Genomic DNA, 17,578 nt, shown 5'->3' with positions numbered 1-17,578 from the left:
TTCTAATCTTGTGATTCTTGTGTGACAACATAATCAAGGCGAGATCGGCAGAGATCAGAGTGGCCGCATATATCCTTTGATGAGCGGGAGGAGCAGCAGGACCAAAAGGACACTCATTGTTCGAAACGTGCCGAAAGGTGGAAATAAGATGTCACCTGAAAAATGCAAGGAGCTGTCGTCCATGGACGAAATAAAAGAAATTCGGAAACCGACTTTGATGTCATTGTTTTAGGTACATTTTATCACATTGTCATTGCGGGTAGACCAAAAGTATACCAAAAAGAAACAGCCGCCGCCGCTGCCAACAAATGTCTCAATTATTTCTTGTTTTCGGCCTTTGGCTTTGACTTTAATTCTGTTCGACCGACTTTGGGCCACGCCTTTTGGAAAATATACCCTGGACTGGGAATGCTCCGCAGCGGGAGTCCTTGATTTATGCCACGGCGATCCTTGATCCTCGATCCTGCGGACTGTGGACGCAATCAAAGGAGAAATTCAAACAATATATAATCACCACAAATGATCGCAGCGCGTGCAACATGTTTGAGGAATCGTTAGTACCGCCCCAACCTCTACAAAAAATCCAGCAAACCAAAAACACAATTAAAAAGTCAGAGAAGGAGATGCTCCGCTAAGCGGATTCGGCCTTTAATAGTCTTAAAAATCGATTCCTTTCTGAGCCTTATTGAAATGAGCAGCAGACGGCTCTTTGTGTTTTGGCCTGAACGTGTTAACATAGCAATTAACTTTTACAAGGGCTGCTAAGGAGCAGGAATTTATGTTCGATTTATGCAGCAACAGGATATGAAAGGACGAAAAACAAGATCTAACAGCTGGCAAATTTGATGACCAATGGTTGAGAAGGATCACGAGATGATCGGTTTATGGACAGTTCGGAATGTGCCTCGAATTCAGGTGCGAAGATCAAAATGGCAGTTGGTGGATGGAGTGGTGAAAAAACACCTTGAGAAATAAGAATACCACATTAAAGATATGATTAATGTATTCTTTCTGGATTATTAATAAAATTTCGTCTTACTTCATCAGCTTTTGTATTGCTGGACAAACACAAGATGTAATTTATTTAACAATTGGCTATTTACCAGATCTAATTTCCCACTTCCAATTAAACGACTTCCTTCCGTGGCCACGTGAAAGTGTGTCAGCTCCATTCATGGCTCGCATCTCCAACTGCGGAACAACTTGCCCAAGTTATGGCCACAAAAACGAGTCAGATCACACCTCGTTGACATAATGACAAGATGGGGAAATGCGTTTGGTCTTTTGCCGCCACGTCAATTCGATGACACTTTCTCATTAACACAAACAGGCGCAGGCGGTCAAAATTCGCTGACGTTTCGAGGCGCCTGCCTAACTTCGAGCTAATGTCTTTTGAATCGGGGAAATCCGATACAGCAGTGGAAAATATGCAGAGTACACTAGAAAAAAAATCGGAGAGTTAATAAGTTCAAAGTACATGGCTAACTGACTCAAGTACTAGTTATAATCAATCAATAAAGTGGGTTTTGCATAACCTTATAATAATTATAATTATCTAATTCCATTAGATATATATAGATTTCTTTCAGTGCAGCCAGGATTGGGGACAAGAAACACATGCGGCAAGTGAAGTGTTTAGGCGTGGACGTGGCAACATCGCGTACGGAAAAGGAAACAAAAAGTAGGCAGTGCCGCCGATGTGTTCGAAAGTCGGTTAATTACAAAAAAAGAATCGAAACATCCACACACATTCAAAATGGAAGGGCAGACACGCACTTGAGCCTGACTGACTCACTCAAATTTCATGCGGCAAGGAGTCGAGCGAGGCAAGTCGCAGATGAACGTGCAACATCAAAGGCCGCCAGCGACTTGTATGTTTTCATTGCTTCAAATTGGAAAATGTCTTCGCATCGAAAATATTTGGTTATCATTGGGTAAATATGTGAGGAGCAACAAGGAGAATGGTTAGAAATAGAATGCAGTGCGTCCAGAAGGAGGAACTTGGGAACACGCTAGAGTAAATACAGGGTATAATTGGTCCTTGCACTTGGAAAAACTCTTATTTCAAAGTTTTATCTTTATAATATTTAAAAGTACATTTCCACGTGCATCCTTTAGACTTCGTAGCAGTGTTAGGATTTTCACAATTGACACAAGTCAAAGGTGTTTTTTGCCTAAAGGAGCAGCCCAAAACTCAGGTGCTGTTTTGATTTTGGAAAGCGTCTTGCCGTTCTGCCTTTTGTCCTCTTAGCCCGCTGGCAAATTCCTTGGACGGCAGCAGAGATCGGAAGGTTAGTGTTAAATGCCGGCGATTTGCACCAGCGGTGCACCGGAGGAGGCACCAGGAATCGGAATTGGAAATCGGGAATAGGAATGGGAATGGGAACGGGAATCCAGAGCCAGGGGGGCATCCACGCGGCAGGATGCGCCTGCCTGCGTGATGATGAGCCTCGAGTAAGGATGCCGGAATAAAGGACTCGAACGGCACCCGCTGACATTGACATCCCGACGACAGCAAGCAGGCCAAACTCAGCTGCTGCTGCTGGTCCTCGTATCTCGTGTTTCCTTCAGTTGCCCGAGAAATGTCCTTGGACCGGCCGAGGTTCGTCCTTGAGCCGTAGAACGATATGTGGCCAAAGTAAATGGCATATTTTGGCCTCTCCTGGTTAACCGTACGCAGTATTGCTTGAAACTTTGGGATCTAACGCAAAACTGTGGCCATACATTGACCTTCGACTGGAGTCCTTCGAAGATCCTGTCGCGATATTTGGTCACAGTCACAGTCACGATATGTTAGCAAATCTCAAGTTTGGTGTTTGTAATTTTTGGTTTTTTGGTTGCCACTACAAGGACGAACTGAGGGAAGTTGGCCTCGATTAAAGTGGGATTTTGGTTTGGGAGTTGATTTTGAGCATGGCCTTGTATGGTAAATATATAAATATACATATTGAATATAGTTGAAAAGTAACTGGGTCAATGACATCCTTTGCGAGTCCTGAAAACGACTATCAAAAAATCTGCACTTTCGCTAACAAAAAAAAAACCAGCTCATTTCGGTATTTCGATTTTTATTTCTCTGATATTTTTCACGGCTCAGTGGCCTTCGAAACAATCAAACTAATGGGACACCGCAAACATAAAGGCAGGAAAACTGATGTGTGTATAAACCTCTTGTGTTGGTCAAATTCATTTCCACTTGATTACGCGCAAAGCTCAAATCTGTTGCGGAAATCATTTAAACGGAATTAATGCTCGAACAAAACATGTGAAAACTATCGCTCACCACTCGATTCAAATGCATTTCGCTTCAAGTAAATATATGTATATATATTTCCTTTTGATTTTGGATTCGAAATTTCGTGGTATTCGCGGCGCACAAATGTCGGAATATCGAGTTTGGCAAAAAGGTAGAGTAGGGCGTGTGCAAGCCTAGCGGGTAGCACATGAGTCGATTCCCTGAATAAAAAGTATTTGCAAGAAGGGGAAATATATTTGCAAACCCCAATAAAGCGGGAGAATTGAGTAATTAGTTCGGTGGTTGGAGTGTGATATTGTTTTCTGTGCACCGCAAACACCTGTGCTATTCTAGAAACCTAAGCTTACCTTTTCAGGATCTAAAATGAATTAGATATTAATCCAGAACACTAGAGGCGCCAAGAATAATAATATTTGTGCATCTCATAGTATCACTAATCAATAATCTATAATTATTTTTATCATTATGCCTCATTATCCTGTACAAAATGTCCTTTTTACGAGGGGTTACGGAAATCAGATTGCTATCGCCACTTGTACGTCGCCGCATCGCACTTAACGAGGAGCTAAAAACTCGGATTCGGGGTAAAAAATGGCACGAGACAAGAAAGCCCCCATGCCCCGCTAACATGTGCTGGAAAACTATAGGGAAAACCTCCTTTTGGCAGGACACGAACGGAGATGCAAGTAAAAAACTGCCAAAGAACAGCACGTGACAATTGCGTCAACAGATTTTTCGCTGAGATGAGCACAAAATTGTTAGCAACAAAAAACGTGAGCTAAGAATGGGAATGCGACAGGAAACAGGGGCGTTGGAGCCAGGGGGCTGCAGGGGGGTTGGATTTCCCAACCCCCGGCCAGACAAAATACCAAAACCCTGCTGTTGTTGTTGTCGTCTGTAGTTGTTGCTATTGACAATATTTATGCAGCAGCAGCACCAACAGCAATATGGAAAAGCGGGGCAGAAAGTGGGTGGTTTGCTGAATATTGTGGGGGATTTCCAGACCCCAAGGGCAAAATTGTGGTGCTTGTCATTCTTCTGTTTGTTTTTGCATTTTGCTACATTTTACAGCTTTTGTTTTATAATTTGCAGCCGCAAGGCGACAAACTGGAGGTGGCATAAAAAAAAAACAATGAGCGTAAAAAATATATAAAATAATTTGTTTGGACTAGGAAATATCTTCTAAAACTATTTGTGATTAAATTAAATCCACGTATTTTATTTATCATCATGGACAATGAAGAATCAAACGAAAATAATGTTAAATCAAAAGAAAACTTCTTTAGAGTTTAGTTAATGGGATAATTTTATGGGATTTTGGAGAGCCCTATATACCCTTCTTGTTCCAGGGTGTCTGAAGCTCTCTTCAGTGATCGAACCGCTCTTGATGAGGCTCCTTTTCGCTTCCTTTTTGCAGCAGCGCAAACTCGAGTCTGCGGTAGGTTTGGTCCTCCTCTTGGTCCGTGGTCCTCCGCGCCGGATCCGTGTGGTTGTTGCAAGGTGGTTGTGCTACTGCTACACTTGTTTGCTTGTTTCCGAGGATGGGGCTTCGGTTATTTCCGATGGGCGGACGGCGAGGAGGGTCCATGGCACCGCAGTACGTGACGAAGAACAAAAGAAGGCACTTGGGCACTTGCATGTTTCCTGCCTCTAGTCGCGCAGGATGGTGGAGGTCCTTACGCTTGTGCCGTGTTTTTTTTTTGTCCAGAAACTTACTTGCCGCTGCTTTTGTTGTATCCACAAAAAAGCACGCTTATGATAATAATGGCATTATGTATTGTATACCACGTAATAATGTACAAAATGTTGACAGCCGCAGTCTTTTTTGCAGCCTCTTTTTGCGACACAAACTTCTCTAACGAACTGAAGGCAAGGTTGTAGGAAAAATCAAGGAAATAATCTTTGAGTTTCGAAAAGTTCACGAAAGTAAAGAAATAACTATATTTTATACTTATTTGTCTGCTTTATATACTCATTTTATGTGTAGCTAGTGAATTTTCTCAAAATGTTGTTCCCAGAATCCAACCATAACAATCGTGTTTACTAAGGCAGGTTAATACTTTTTCTATTTCGCCAAAAGAAAATATTGACTTTTCATATTTGCGAAAAATATTTGAAAGGCACAAAAAAAGATTCCTATTTATTTGTACAAAGTTTATGAAAACGATAAACCAAAAACAAACAAGAATTGCTTGGTAGCCCGCAAAATAAACACACAGCAAATAATCCAATGAGCCAGAGTCAGGTAGGATTGTATCTGCATCTATCTATATGGTATAGGTCATAGGATGGAATAGATCAAGGGCTCTGGTGGGCGTTGCTAATGTGTGAGCCAAAAAGCAAACAATTTGCATTCCCAACTAATGAAAAAACAATATTTATATGGCACACAATAATACTACAATTGAAAATAATATAAATAAAAAATACAAAACTATGAAGGTTTGGGACAAGACCTTTAAGAAAATATCCAATAAATATTTGAAGAAATTTCAGAACGGCAAATCAATTATAATTAAAATGTTCCATTATAGTTTCTATATTTATTCCTCATTTTTTTTTATAAAACCCTCAACAGATATTAAGTTAAATGATAAGCTGTCGCCATATTGAAAACCTCTTAATTATGGTCTCCGTCTGGGAATTCCCCTATTGCTTCACAAACCAACCAATTGGTTGGAACATAAAGTTCCACAACAAACAGAGCCATAAACATTCCCATTACAAATTAACACTTCATATATATTCCGCATTCTGAAGTGGCACATAATCCGAGTCGTTCCCCCCACTTTCCCCCCAAGTCGGCGGAACTGCTTCAATCTCCATATGGCCGCAAACAGGAAGCTAATCCTGCTCAGTGATATATCAACATATTTATGGTAAACGGATCAGAGGGCTTAGGCCAGCAAATTGGAGTGAAGAGGGGAACTGGGGGAGCATCCATATGTTACCCTCTGGTATTTTTAGGCCCGACTTCAAGTGGCGACTAACCGCAGAAACTCCATAAAATTTTATGAACACTCTTTCGGCGATTTTATGTGACGAGCGACGGCTGCTTAGCACTTCGCCCATGGTCTATTAATGTTTAATAAACAATTATTAGACAATCTACAAATTTTTCGTGGCTCTGCAGCTTTTTGATCTCCACCACATCCAGTGACTCACCAAGAATGGGTGTACAAATAAATACCAACTGACTGTGTTTAGATCGAATTGGATAATTACGCACACGAATTCTCATGAATCATAACAATAACAATGGAATCCCTTGAGGAATCCGTCAGGAACACCTCTTAGCGAGGCGATGGACACGTCACGAGTGGGAGAAACTTTTTAGAGTCGAGAACAAATGCACTTTGATGTTTCACGAACTGCAATTCGAAGGTATTCACCATAAATCATAACAAACATTTCGATAGTCTTGGAAATTAAAAACTCGCGGTAACTAGAAAGTCGGTGTTAATCGGTTATTAGCTTACCAAGTGTTTTAGCTTAGGCCCTTAAAAAATTTAAAATAAAGTACCAGCGATTTCAAGACAAACTAAATGAACTAAATGAAAAGCTGGGCCTGATTAGGGCGTATGGACTCCCAATGTATTAGATAATTATATTTGTTAAGTACCAAAACCAATTAAATGAAAATCTTTTTCATATAAACCCTTAAAATGATACGACTGAAGTTTAAATGTTCGCGGTTTTTTATCCACAGCAGTAAAGCAGTTCTCTGCTTGCTCTTGAGCACTGCTCTCCTTGCAACAACAATCATTTGTGGTCCTTTACAGCACTGTTCGGTACAAGACATCGATAAGTTATCGGTCTAAAATCGCTACAAAACGTAAACATCTGTTTTTTTCGCTTTTAATGAATTTAAGAAAAACTCCAGGAAAATGGAGCGCAAGGAAGTGGACACCCAGCAGTTCATTGACCATGTAAGTGGAATGCAACCAAGTTTCGATTGAAATCCCGCGCACTAACCAGTTCCCAACCAACTTGCAGACGCTGCTGGCGAACCACTTCATCATGGATCTGATAGATCAGACCTACAAATCCGAAGGTCCCACGAATCTGAGCACGAATCCCAGTTCCGGCAACTCCGAGAGCGGAGTGGGTTACGTGGAAAAGGAATCGCTGACGCCGGAGCTGAATTTCCACAACACCATCTTTCAGTTTGTGAACAAATCATCGCCGGAAAATGATGTTGTACCCCACCAGGCGGATGCGCAGCCCACATTTCCGGCCCTGGCCATTGAGCCCACGGTGCCCATCGACGTGTCCACGGGTCTCCACGAGGACGAAGATCTCCTCTATGCGCACAACAACGCCTCCTGCACGAACGCCCGCAAGGTGCTGCCCCACAAGAAACGCATTTCGCGGAAGCTCAAGGGCAACATAGACCCCGATCTGGACCACCAGCACAAGCATGTCCAGGATGTGGCCCCCTCTTCCCTGTATAGCTGTGAAATATGCGGCTACGCTGTGCACACCCAATTGGACTTTTTTGCCCATCTCAAGCAGCACTACGAGCCCACCGTTCTGGAGCAGCGCCTGGTCGTCCAGGATCCCCAGCAACAGCACCAGCAAAAGGAACCCCTCGACATGTGTGGCTTGTCTGCGCAGGATAAGGTTAGTTGGGATTTCAAGCCTAAAGCTTAAAGTTAAAGACTCGTTTCTTATATCGCACAGCTGCAACAGGAACAGGCCAAATTGGATCAGGTTTTTCAGGACGTGCAGCTTAATTTTGAGAACTTTCACAACATCAGTCACCATGTGAATGATGTTGCCAACGTCGGAGTGAATATGGTGCTGCAAGGACAGCCCACGGACAAATTAAATACCGTGGTCGTTAACACCAGCAGCACTCCGAATTCTGTACCCGTGGTGGACGACGTGGAGTTCAGCGATACGGAAGACATGCTCGAGGGTATCCGCAATGTGGTGCTCAAGGTTTCAATAGAAGACACCTGCGATGAACTGGTGGATCTTGAATTGACCTCCAGCGGAATGACGGCGCCCTGGTTTAATAACAACTTCAGGGATATCACATTTCCGGCTCTTCTGATGCCAGGAGAGCCGCCACCAGCTTCTTCAGAGCCAGCTACTCCACTGCTTAAAGAGAATCCCCATGTAAGCGACCACATGGCACTCGATTTTCTTAGTCCCGAGAAGGCGGACCCTCAAGAGGAAGCAAAACTGGAAAAAACTCTGTCTAAAGCCTGCGAGCCGAATGATCAAACCTTGTTAGTTGCACCACCTGCCTGCCAAACACCACCGATTCCCTCTGTACCTCCAGCCAACTCCTCCATCGAGCAGCTGCGCAGATCTCCCCTAGAGCTAAGTGAAGCCTTCAAATTGGAAGAGGACGACATGACCGATAGCCGACCAGCTTCGTCGTTTGAGGAAGGAGATCCCGATGCTGAAGAGCCAAATGAAAGTTATCAGATGGAGGTTTTGGATGCGAGCTTATCCGAGGAGGCGGAGAACAAGACAAGGAGGAAACATTTCTGCGACAAGTGCAACCGCGATTTCAACTCGTACAATGCCCTCAAGTATCATCAGTACACGCACAATCAGCAGAGATCCCACAAATGCGAGAGCTGCGAGAGATCCTTCTACACGCAGAGTGCGCTAAAGGCTCACGAAAGGACACGTAAGTGATTACCCAGGATCTTTAACAGTTAAACCCCTAATCCCTTGATGCTCCTATCCTCCACAGATTCCGGCGTGAAACCCTTTAAATGCGACAAGTGCGACTTTCAGTTTCGGCAGTGGGGTGACCTGAAGTACCACATCATCTCGCGGCACAGCGACGTCAAGGCGCACATGTGCGAATTTTGCGGAAAGAGCTTTTCCCGGCGCTACTCCCTGGTTGTCCACCGAAGAATCCATACCAGGGAGAAGAACTACGCTTGCCAGTATTGTGACAAGACCTTCCGGGCCAGCTCCTACCTGCTTAGCCACATCAAAGTGCACACGGGGGAGCGGCCGTACGAGTGTTCCATCTGTGAAAAGAAATTCCGAGTCTCAGGCGATCTCAAGCGACATTCACGGATCCACGATCCCAGCAGAGCAAGCCAACCGCCTGCGGAGAAAGCAAAAAAGAAGAGGGCAGCCGCGAGCAATAAGCAAATGTCAATCGAAGAGGATGACGAGGTGGCCACCAACCCCCAAAACCATAAGTCTGACGCCATGCGCGACCAAACTGGACAGAAAATCCTGGGCTTATAGCCATGCTGTGCCAAGGTTTCTTCAAAGTAGTATAAGTCCAAGTCTATTGTACTCACTTTTGTGCAAGTTCTGTAAATAACTGATATCGTAGTAAGTATTTGTGGAAGAAGAAAATCATGTGTAAGAGCTTGAAGTTTAAGAATATTCCACTTTAAAGTCAAATCTTGAATAAATCTGTACATTTCTTAAGCAATTTGGCACAGAGTATCTTTTGCTGCCCCCACCAATTTCCTTGTGATATCTGCAAAATAAATATGTCAACTAGTATATTTTCTATTGCAGAGCATTTCTTTATTATTTTCCATGTTTTCGTCTTGTCATCTTCATTTCATTCGTTTTTTCTCAAATGTTTTTGTTTTTCACACATCTGTCTCTCTTTTTGCACTTGTACCGTTCGTCGACTTAATTGTTAATGAGTAAGTATATATATTGTTATTAATAATGTAACTATGTACAACACAAGTGTTTGGGCGCCTGTCAGCGGGCCCAAAACGCAATGAAATCTTTGTATTCTTTGTTTACAACATAATTGGTTTCTTCCCATTTTTTTCGTCGTTTTTTTTTTTTGTTTTGTTTCTCAAAAATATTCAACATAAACGCCCCGCAGCCATACATTCCATAGATTTGTGTGTGCTTTCCGTATTTGTTAGCCATTCTATTCTCTCACTGTAACCTCCTTCCGCTTCAGAGCTTATAAACTAAAATCCTAGTATTGGCTGGCTCACCAGCTTCCTATCTTTTCCACGCTTTAATGTACGCTCAGTCCATGATATCCTCCGATTCTCCCGTTTGTTACACATATATAATATAATTCATCTGTTCATCCTCGCTTGCTTTTTGTTTAATTAATTAAAAATTACGAAAACTGCATTCCTAGTATCAGTATCTTATCTGCACTTCGCATCTCCCAGCCTGATCCTAACTCCTCCAGCTTCGATTCCCCGCTATTATTACATAGATTCTTGGTGTCTTGGTGGTGTGGATTATGCTGTCTTGGTAGGTTGAGTGTGTCGAGTGTCTCCAGTGTTGATTGTGGGATTGTGTGTGAAACGTTTTTAGTGGGCATGAGATGGTTGGTTGGTTATTGAGAAAATTAGCATACGAAACACTGCGATTCCATTGGCTACTCTTCGATTCGAGTTAACTGAAATTTAGCCTGCCTTTCGTTAGTAAATATGATTTAAAATTAGCATTACATTGAATATTTCGCTCTGACTTGCATCATTGTTTGCTTTTACATATATATGGTACTTAAAAAAGTATGTTTCGTTTACTTTTGCTTTGCTATGGTTGCACACATTACTGGTTTTTTAGTTTTTAGTTTTTGCGTTTCATTTGGTTTTCCTTGAATTGAATATGGGTTTACTTGCTGTGATCTCTTTCGTTAGATTCTTCATATACGCGACAAAGAAGGGTAGTAATTATGCTTTACTAATACACATATGAGCTTGCAAACATTTGCCAATTGTTTAGTTGTTGCGCTTACTAGTTGTCCACCAAGCAATCATCAATCATATTGGTAAAACTAAAGAGCTTTAATCGTATGCATGAGTGTTGATGGCAGCTTTTTGGTTTAAATCGTTTCTCTTAGATGTGGATAAATTGAATATTGTGTATAAAATAGCTTGCTATTTTATGTTGTACATTAAACACATAATTTTACTGTTTTTCAACTGTCGCTGCGACAGTTTCGTTTTCCGGCTCCCCCCGTTGATCATTACAAAAGGTTCTGTTTGTCTGTTTATATCATATTATTTCAGTTGCTATTGTTGCTTCACATTGTTGCTGTTGCTATTTCATCGTCCGTACCTTCCAAATTTCCCGCTTTCCCGCTAGCCGCTTCCGCTTTTCTCAGCTTTCCTTCGTTTTATAGAAATATAATTTGTCTCTTTTTTGCAAGTTTGAGTCTTCTGCCACATCACCACAAGTGTTTTTCGTCGGCTTTTTAAAAAATTAAAATACATTCTACCGTTCTACACCCCCATATCGCATTTTCTGCTATCGATGGCATGCCAATTCTTCAAAAGTTTTTTGGTTTATCCCACACAAATACAATATTTACAGTTCACAGTTTCCACTGGCTGGCTTTTTATCATCTAATTCATTACACCCAGAGCTTTTCCTTATACATATTTTTAATCAACTCTTGTGATCCTTTCTATCATACGGCTGGCATATGATTTTCCGTCTCTAAACCCCCCGCGTTATTCAATTTTGCCTCAACTTTCGATCTTTACATCCCGGAGCTTCTATAAATCTATTGTTCGTCCTCAACTTTCGATCCGTGTTCGCATTACAGTTTTGTTACAGTTTTTCAGTTTAAAATTGTGAAAAAATAGCTGCATCTATTGTAAATTTTAGGTTTGTCTCTTTTTTGTGTTTTTGGTTTGCGTTAAAATTTGAATTACCTTTAGATTTATATAATTTGATTTGATGATATTTCCCGCTGCTGTTTGCGCTTGAATCTGAATCCTGAAACTGCTCGCTCACATAATCTAGGGTTTTTACTAGCCCCTAGACACTCTGGTTATCCTCCGAATGCTGTTTCAGTTTCAGCGGCCTGCTGTGGTTGTTGGTTCGTATAAAAAGTCTTTGATTTGCCCCCCGTTCCGTTGACCATCCTGCTCCCCGTCCCAATCCGACGACGATCCTTTTCCGGCTGCTGCTCTGGTGTTAGCGTGCTCTGCATTAGAGACTAACCTGCTGCATCTTATCAAAATCTAAACACGGCCGATGCGGTCGCTGCAGTCTCTGGGTGGCGACGGCGGTGACGTTAGCGGCATTTCCGGCGGAATTGGCAGCATTGTGTGTCGTTGTTGTGGCTGATGATGATGATGCTGACGATGGTGATATTGTTGTGGCGCCCCCGGCTGCACCACTGGCATTGTTACTGGGTCGCCGCCTGGGCGATATGGCGCAGTGGAACAGTTTCGCCGGCGGACTGACCGAACGCACCTCCATATCCAGGCCAGTGGTGCTGGCCGGACTGCTCCGCGAGCTGTTGTAGTGAAAACTATACTTCGGCTGCGGCTGGTAAATGTGGTGGCTGCTGTTGCTCATCTTCAGCGAGCTGCTGCACGCCTTGATCACACTCGGCTCATTCTCGTTGCCGCCGTTTCCGTTTCCGGTTGCGGTCCCAGTTCCGCTGGCATTACCTGCACCAATCTTGGCGCACTTACTGCTATTGGCCACGCCACCGCCACCGCCGTTGTCACCATTCTCCTCGTTTACACTATTATCACATAATTTAATATTTTCGATGCCACATCGGGCCTCCGATAATATCAGTGGCGTTGTGGAGCGGAACATCATATGGCTACGATTTGGCTTGAATGCCTCCAATGGCGGCGATGTGCGAAAATTCACGGGCGTCAATATCGGCTCCAGCGAGTTGCGCAACTGTTTCGGATTACAATCACAGATTGGATTAAATGATTTCGATACTGTTTGACCGGAACCCACCTCATCGTCGGAGCTGTGGGCCAGCGATCGCTTGCGGTTCTCCACCATCAACGTGGAGCTAGAACGCTTCGAGTTGGAGGTGGTGGCCCGCTCCTCGTAGGGCGCCTCCGTGTCCAGCGAGGAGGTGCATCCGCGATTCGAGATCCGGGAGGCGCACGATGAGCCTGTGGCCGCCGTTCCGGGATGCTGACCCGCCTGCGAGGACGGCCCGTTGATCACCTCCAACTCCTCCTCGGAACTGTGCTGGTCGTACATGAGATGGGCGCAGGATGACGACGTCTGCTGGTGACACATCATTGCAGAAGCTATTGGTTTTTGGCCAGCAACACCTGACAGGATAACAAAGCCCAAAAGTTAGGATATCCGATATAGTGTGTAATATTTCAAAGTATCTTAAGATCTGTATGTGCTGTTTGATATCTTACTAGTTTCCATATCCACGTCTAAGTGACGTTGGTTTTCCACATCGAGGAGTTCACCATCAGATTCGGTGCCAGAGTCATTCGATTCACGCTGCGGGAGAATAAATAAATTTTATTAATTAAATATTATTCATATAAAATGAACTTTAAAGATTTATAACCGGTAGATTGTGTATTTTAACTATGTTAAAAAAGTCCTTAAAAATATATATTTTTTTAGATATCGCACCTTTTTACGCATAAAATTTTTCGATTCCCTCAGTGTATTTTCGCGATTTTTCTGTCTGACAAACTTTATCATGATTTTCTGCTTTGGCTGTTATTCACTTCGCATGCCACACGCACACAACGACAACGATGCACCCACGCAGCGCACACACACAGTGCAGAAAACTTACTACGACGCCGCAGTCGCAGTCGGCGCCGCAGTCGACGTCGAATTCGCTATTCCTCTCCTCCTTCTGCTTCTCCTTGTGCTTGTGCTTCTCCTTCGCCTTCTGTTCGCGCTACTATTACTACATACTACTGACTTTTGTGCCGTTGCGCTTTACACGCCGTTTCTATTTATACGCCTCCGCATGTATTTTTGTTTGTTATTTTTACGCGCTGCTTCGTCGTGCATCCCTTTTGTGCAAAAATTTCAATCACGTTTACGTTCTCTCGCACTCTCTTCGGTTGTAAATGCGTAGTCAACGAGTAACGGTAGCGGCGAGAGAGTTAGAGTTCCTGCTCTCTCTCTTCGGTTTCCTGGTTTAAAGAAGTCGTATTTCGAGTTTTATAGCATATTTTCCAAATATTCTATTATCTTGACTGATCACAAACTATTATATTTTTCGTGCAGAAAACTCCATTATGAGCTTCGAATTTGCAACTTCGAGTGTTTTATTGTGATTTGCAAATCTCTTGCTCCGCACACTCTCTTTCGCGCACACTTGGCTGTGGTCCTCAAATCACCCGAACCGAACTCAAATCCCGAACGGAATATCCGCGCACCTTTCGCCGTAACTTATACAGCACGGAATTATCGATTTTTTTTGGCACGGCTACGGGAACGGCAACCAGACGACGCGAAATCCGCAAAAAAAAAATAATAAACAGGCACACCGCACCTCCAAAGGGTTAAGCTTTGCTGTTTTATGCCTTTTAACCCATCGAAATTGGTTCTCAAACACTCCGCGGCATTAGCTTAAGTTCTGCTTTTCGGCGTTTTTCGAATTTCCTGGCGAAATGCAGTTGTGCAACTGTTTTGGATCCGCCTACGCCTGCTGACTTTGCTGGTTACTACGGTGTTACTGTGTGTATCGGGTATATATCGGGTATATTCGCTACAGCCCACCGCCCGTCACCGGCTAACGTTGCGCTCCAACTGAAAAGCCATTGCGACCACAATGTGGCAATGTGTCTCCAAGTCTCTGAAAATCAAAATCTCTGCGCTGGCGCTGGAGAGAGACCCGCGTTCCCCTTGCCATAAGCCAATTCTCCACTGCGTGCAACCCACGATTCTCTTGCAATTTCAGGGTTACCAGACGCACGCTGGAAAATCCAATTAAATTGACTTCAGCAGCATAATTAAATTAAATTATGTTTTATTTTATTTGGGAGCCTCAAATCTTTTTTTATACCAAAAACAATCAGAATAGAAGTTGTTAAAATAAATAAATGTCATAACGTATATTTTATAAATTTTTAAGGAAATAATAAAGATTCGAGAATGTTTCACCGGCCCCAGAACTTTTCAATCAAATAACAGAACAGTAAATTAAATTGTAACATAAAACAACTACATATTTAAATAAACTTTAAGCTGCATCCGACCCCCCATCTTATTACACAACAATGTAAGACTTGTTTAATTGCAAAAGTTGCGCACTATAATTGATTGTGGATAATCGGCGTGTAGTAATTAACTGCGCGAAATTAACATTCCCTGCAAATTTCTTTCGGGTGATTTTCTTTTGTGTGCAGCTTGTTTTCCCATTCATTGAATTCCTCGCCCGTTCCCACCCAACAATTGCGCAAATCGCGCTTGCCTGGCAACCCTGGCCGCACTCACAAAGTGCACTTACTACACTTTGGATGTGGATGCGATGATGCCCGTGTGGGCGCCCATGGAATACAGCGGGGGCAGGGGGACTGACGTATCGCTGCCTGCTTTTGTACATGCGCGCTCAACTCGTGCCTCCAACATCGGTGGACAAGGTGGCGAACAAAAGTGTAAGGGCCCTTTAAGTTTAAATAGCATTAAGTCATTATGACTTGTTACTGTGCACAACTTTGTTAAGTTTGGTTTGACAACTGCAATCTCTATACATAATACAGACAGAAGATCAAGATCAGCTGACAACGGAACGTTTAGAAATGCAATCTGATTTTTCAGATAACATTCCATACAATTTAACATACAATTTTGTCGCGCACCTTGGTACTTATAGACGAAAGAAGAAGCAGCTGGAGCGGGCAGGTTCCTATTCCAATGACTATATGCCTATATATTCATGTCTATGAGTAGTAACGTGTGGCAGCAAAAAGAAGAGGCGAGTAAGGGAAGAGAAGAAAACGAAGGGGAGGTGAAGAAATACGGCAAAAAAGTTGCAACGATGATTTGGGAAATTGTTTGGAGCTCGCTTTTCGCCACCGAATGTGGAAAACATGGGGAAAACATGACATGGAAAACTACGCACGAACTGGTTTTTCGGCTGCTCGAGGCAGTTTTCTCAATTTATTGTTTCTAACAAGCGTCGTGTAACTTTTTATTACACATTTGTTTAATTTGTTTTAATTAATACAATGTACGTGTGGAAAGCACATTAAATTATTAGCCATAACTGTTAAAAAAGGATACAAAATTAAAACCAAAGTTTAATTTCTTACTTTTGTTTCATAATGTAAATACGATTTTCGCTTTGTGCACACACATGTTTTATAAGTTATTATTTTGTATTACTTCCTTTTAAGTTTTGCCACTATTTGCAAACTCCCTCGTGAGCTTTTCAATTTGCTTTCAATTTTACGCGGAAAATTTTACTACGAGTCTACGTGCCACACACACTTGCACACATCAGCTGTCTCGCTCCTCCGCAAGACCAAGTACTTTTGTTCCATTCATACCACACACACACTGCAAAAGTGTTTTTTCTCTCTCTCTCTGTCTCTGTTTCGTTTACTGGAGAGAGCGTCTGACGTAGGTGGGTGGTGGGTGGAGGGGCGGTGGTTGTGGTGCAGCCTTCAGCTTGAGTTCTAAATTTAGCACTTGCAACTTCAGCAGGACCCTCTTTCTCTCACCTCACACACACGCACGTACACACATTGCCACAGTCACCGTTAGTCGAAAACTTACTTGATTCGCTCGCTCTCTCTCGCGTATCTCCGTCTCCCTCTATAGATGTTGGTTTTCCTTTTGTTTGATAACAAAATTGTGTATTTTATTAGGGAATTAAATTTATTTGATTTTTTCGGTTGTGGAATTGCAGGAAAACCAGCGGAAAAACGGACCAACGGCGGCGAGTGAAAAACGATGAATGGCGCTTACTACAGAAATTAAACAGCACGCGACGCGTTCTTTGGAGAGTTGACCAACTAAACAAGCGCTCAAAAAGAAACGAAGAGCGAGCACGCGTGCTCTGTGCCAGCAGTGTTGCCAACTTGGGCTTTTTCTAGCATTAAGACGAAGCTAATGAAATGCATAATTATTATTGTCAACCGTTTCCATTACTATTGCTTTTTAGGAAATTTATGTGTATGTAAACAGCTCATATTATTAGGTATGAATATTTTGACATCTAGATACTATGTTAGATATATAAGAATACGAATACTATTTAGCCTTTTCCATTTCTATAGAACTTGTCGCTCAGAGCTGGCAACACTCTCCAGCAACAACAGTTTCCTTTTTTTTTGCGCGTGCCTTGCATAAAGAGCTTACCCAATGAACATTCTTTAAGATAGAACTATTAAGTTCTCAATGCCAAATCCAAATTGAGACACGTCACTTTGAATCTAATATGATCGAAATGTAATAACTTTTAATTATATTGCTGTTGATTGGTACCTTACAAGAGCAATGCAATTAAGAGAGTGCAATAAGTAAGGTGTAAATAAATTATAAATTATTTTAATCAGAGATGGCAGATAACTGTTATCAGGTAAAATTGTTTCTACATTTCTGTGTTGTACATTTATCGAAGACTCAAACCGTTGCTAATTGGTCCATGTA

The 17,578-nt window shown here is 42.5% G+C and overlaps 2 protein-coding genes across 3 annotated transcripts; one reads left to right on the top strand and one right to left on the bottom strand.

The window, feature by feature from the left end:
• Nucleotides 1–7,032: 7,032 nt before the first annotated feature.
• Nucleotides 7,033–9,674, top strand: LOC6730920 (zinc finger protein 184). Its single transcript, XM_002078048.4, has 4 exons — nt 7,033–7,185; nt 7,253–7,879; nt 7,940–8,903; nt 8,970–9,674. Exons 1-4 carry the CDS (start codon nt 7,144–7,146, stop codon nt 9,479–9,481), a joined length of 2,145 nt encoding a protein of 714 aa, XP_002078084.1. The 5' UTR covers nt 7,033–7,143; the 3' UTR covers nt 9,482–9,674.
• Nucleotides 9,675–9,994: 320 nt separating this feature from the next.
• LOC6730919 lies at nt 9,995–16,946 on the bottom strand. Of its 2 annotated transcripts, none has more exons than XM_016179517.3 (4): nt 16,703–16,946; nt 13,369–13,456; nt 12,944–13,272; nt 9,995–12,880 (listed from the first exon to the last, which is right to left on the bottom strand). In XM_016179517.3, exons 2-4 carry the CDS (start codon nt 13,376–13,378, stop codon nt 12,170–12,172), a joined length of 1,050 nt encoding a protein of 349 aa, XP_016023368.1. In that variant the 5' UTR covers nt 13,379–13,456; nt 16,703–16,946; the 3' UTR covers nt 9,995–12,169. The 2 variants fall into 2 exon arrangements, with proteins under 2 accessions (XP_016023368.1, XP_002078083.1); XM_002078047.4 differs by lacking the exon at nt 16,703–16,946 and adding an exon at nt 13,595–14,875.
• Between the last annotated feature and the right edge of the window lie 632 nt (nt 16,947–17,578).

This window comes from Drosophila simulans, chromosome 2L (genome assembly GCF_016746395.2).
Source record: "Drosophila simulans strain w501 chromosome 2L, Prin_Dsim_3.1, whole genome shotgun sequence".
In the NCBI taxonomy this organism is placed as follows: domain Eukaryota; kingdom Metazoa; phylum Arthropoda; class Insecta; order Diptera; family Drosophilidae; genus Drosophila; species Drosophila simulans.
Note: the sequence above shows the minus strand (reverse complement) of the source record. Positions and strands in the feature narration are given on the sequence as shown.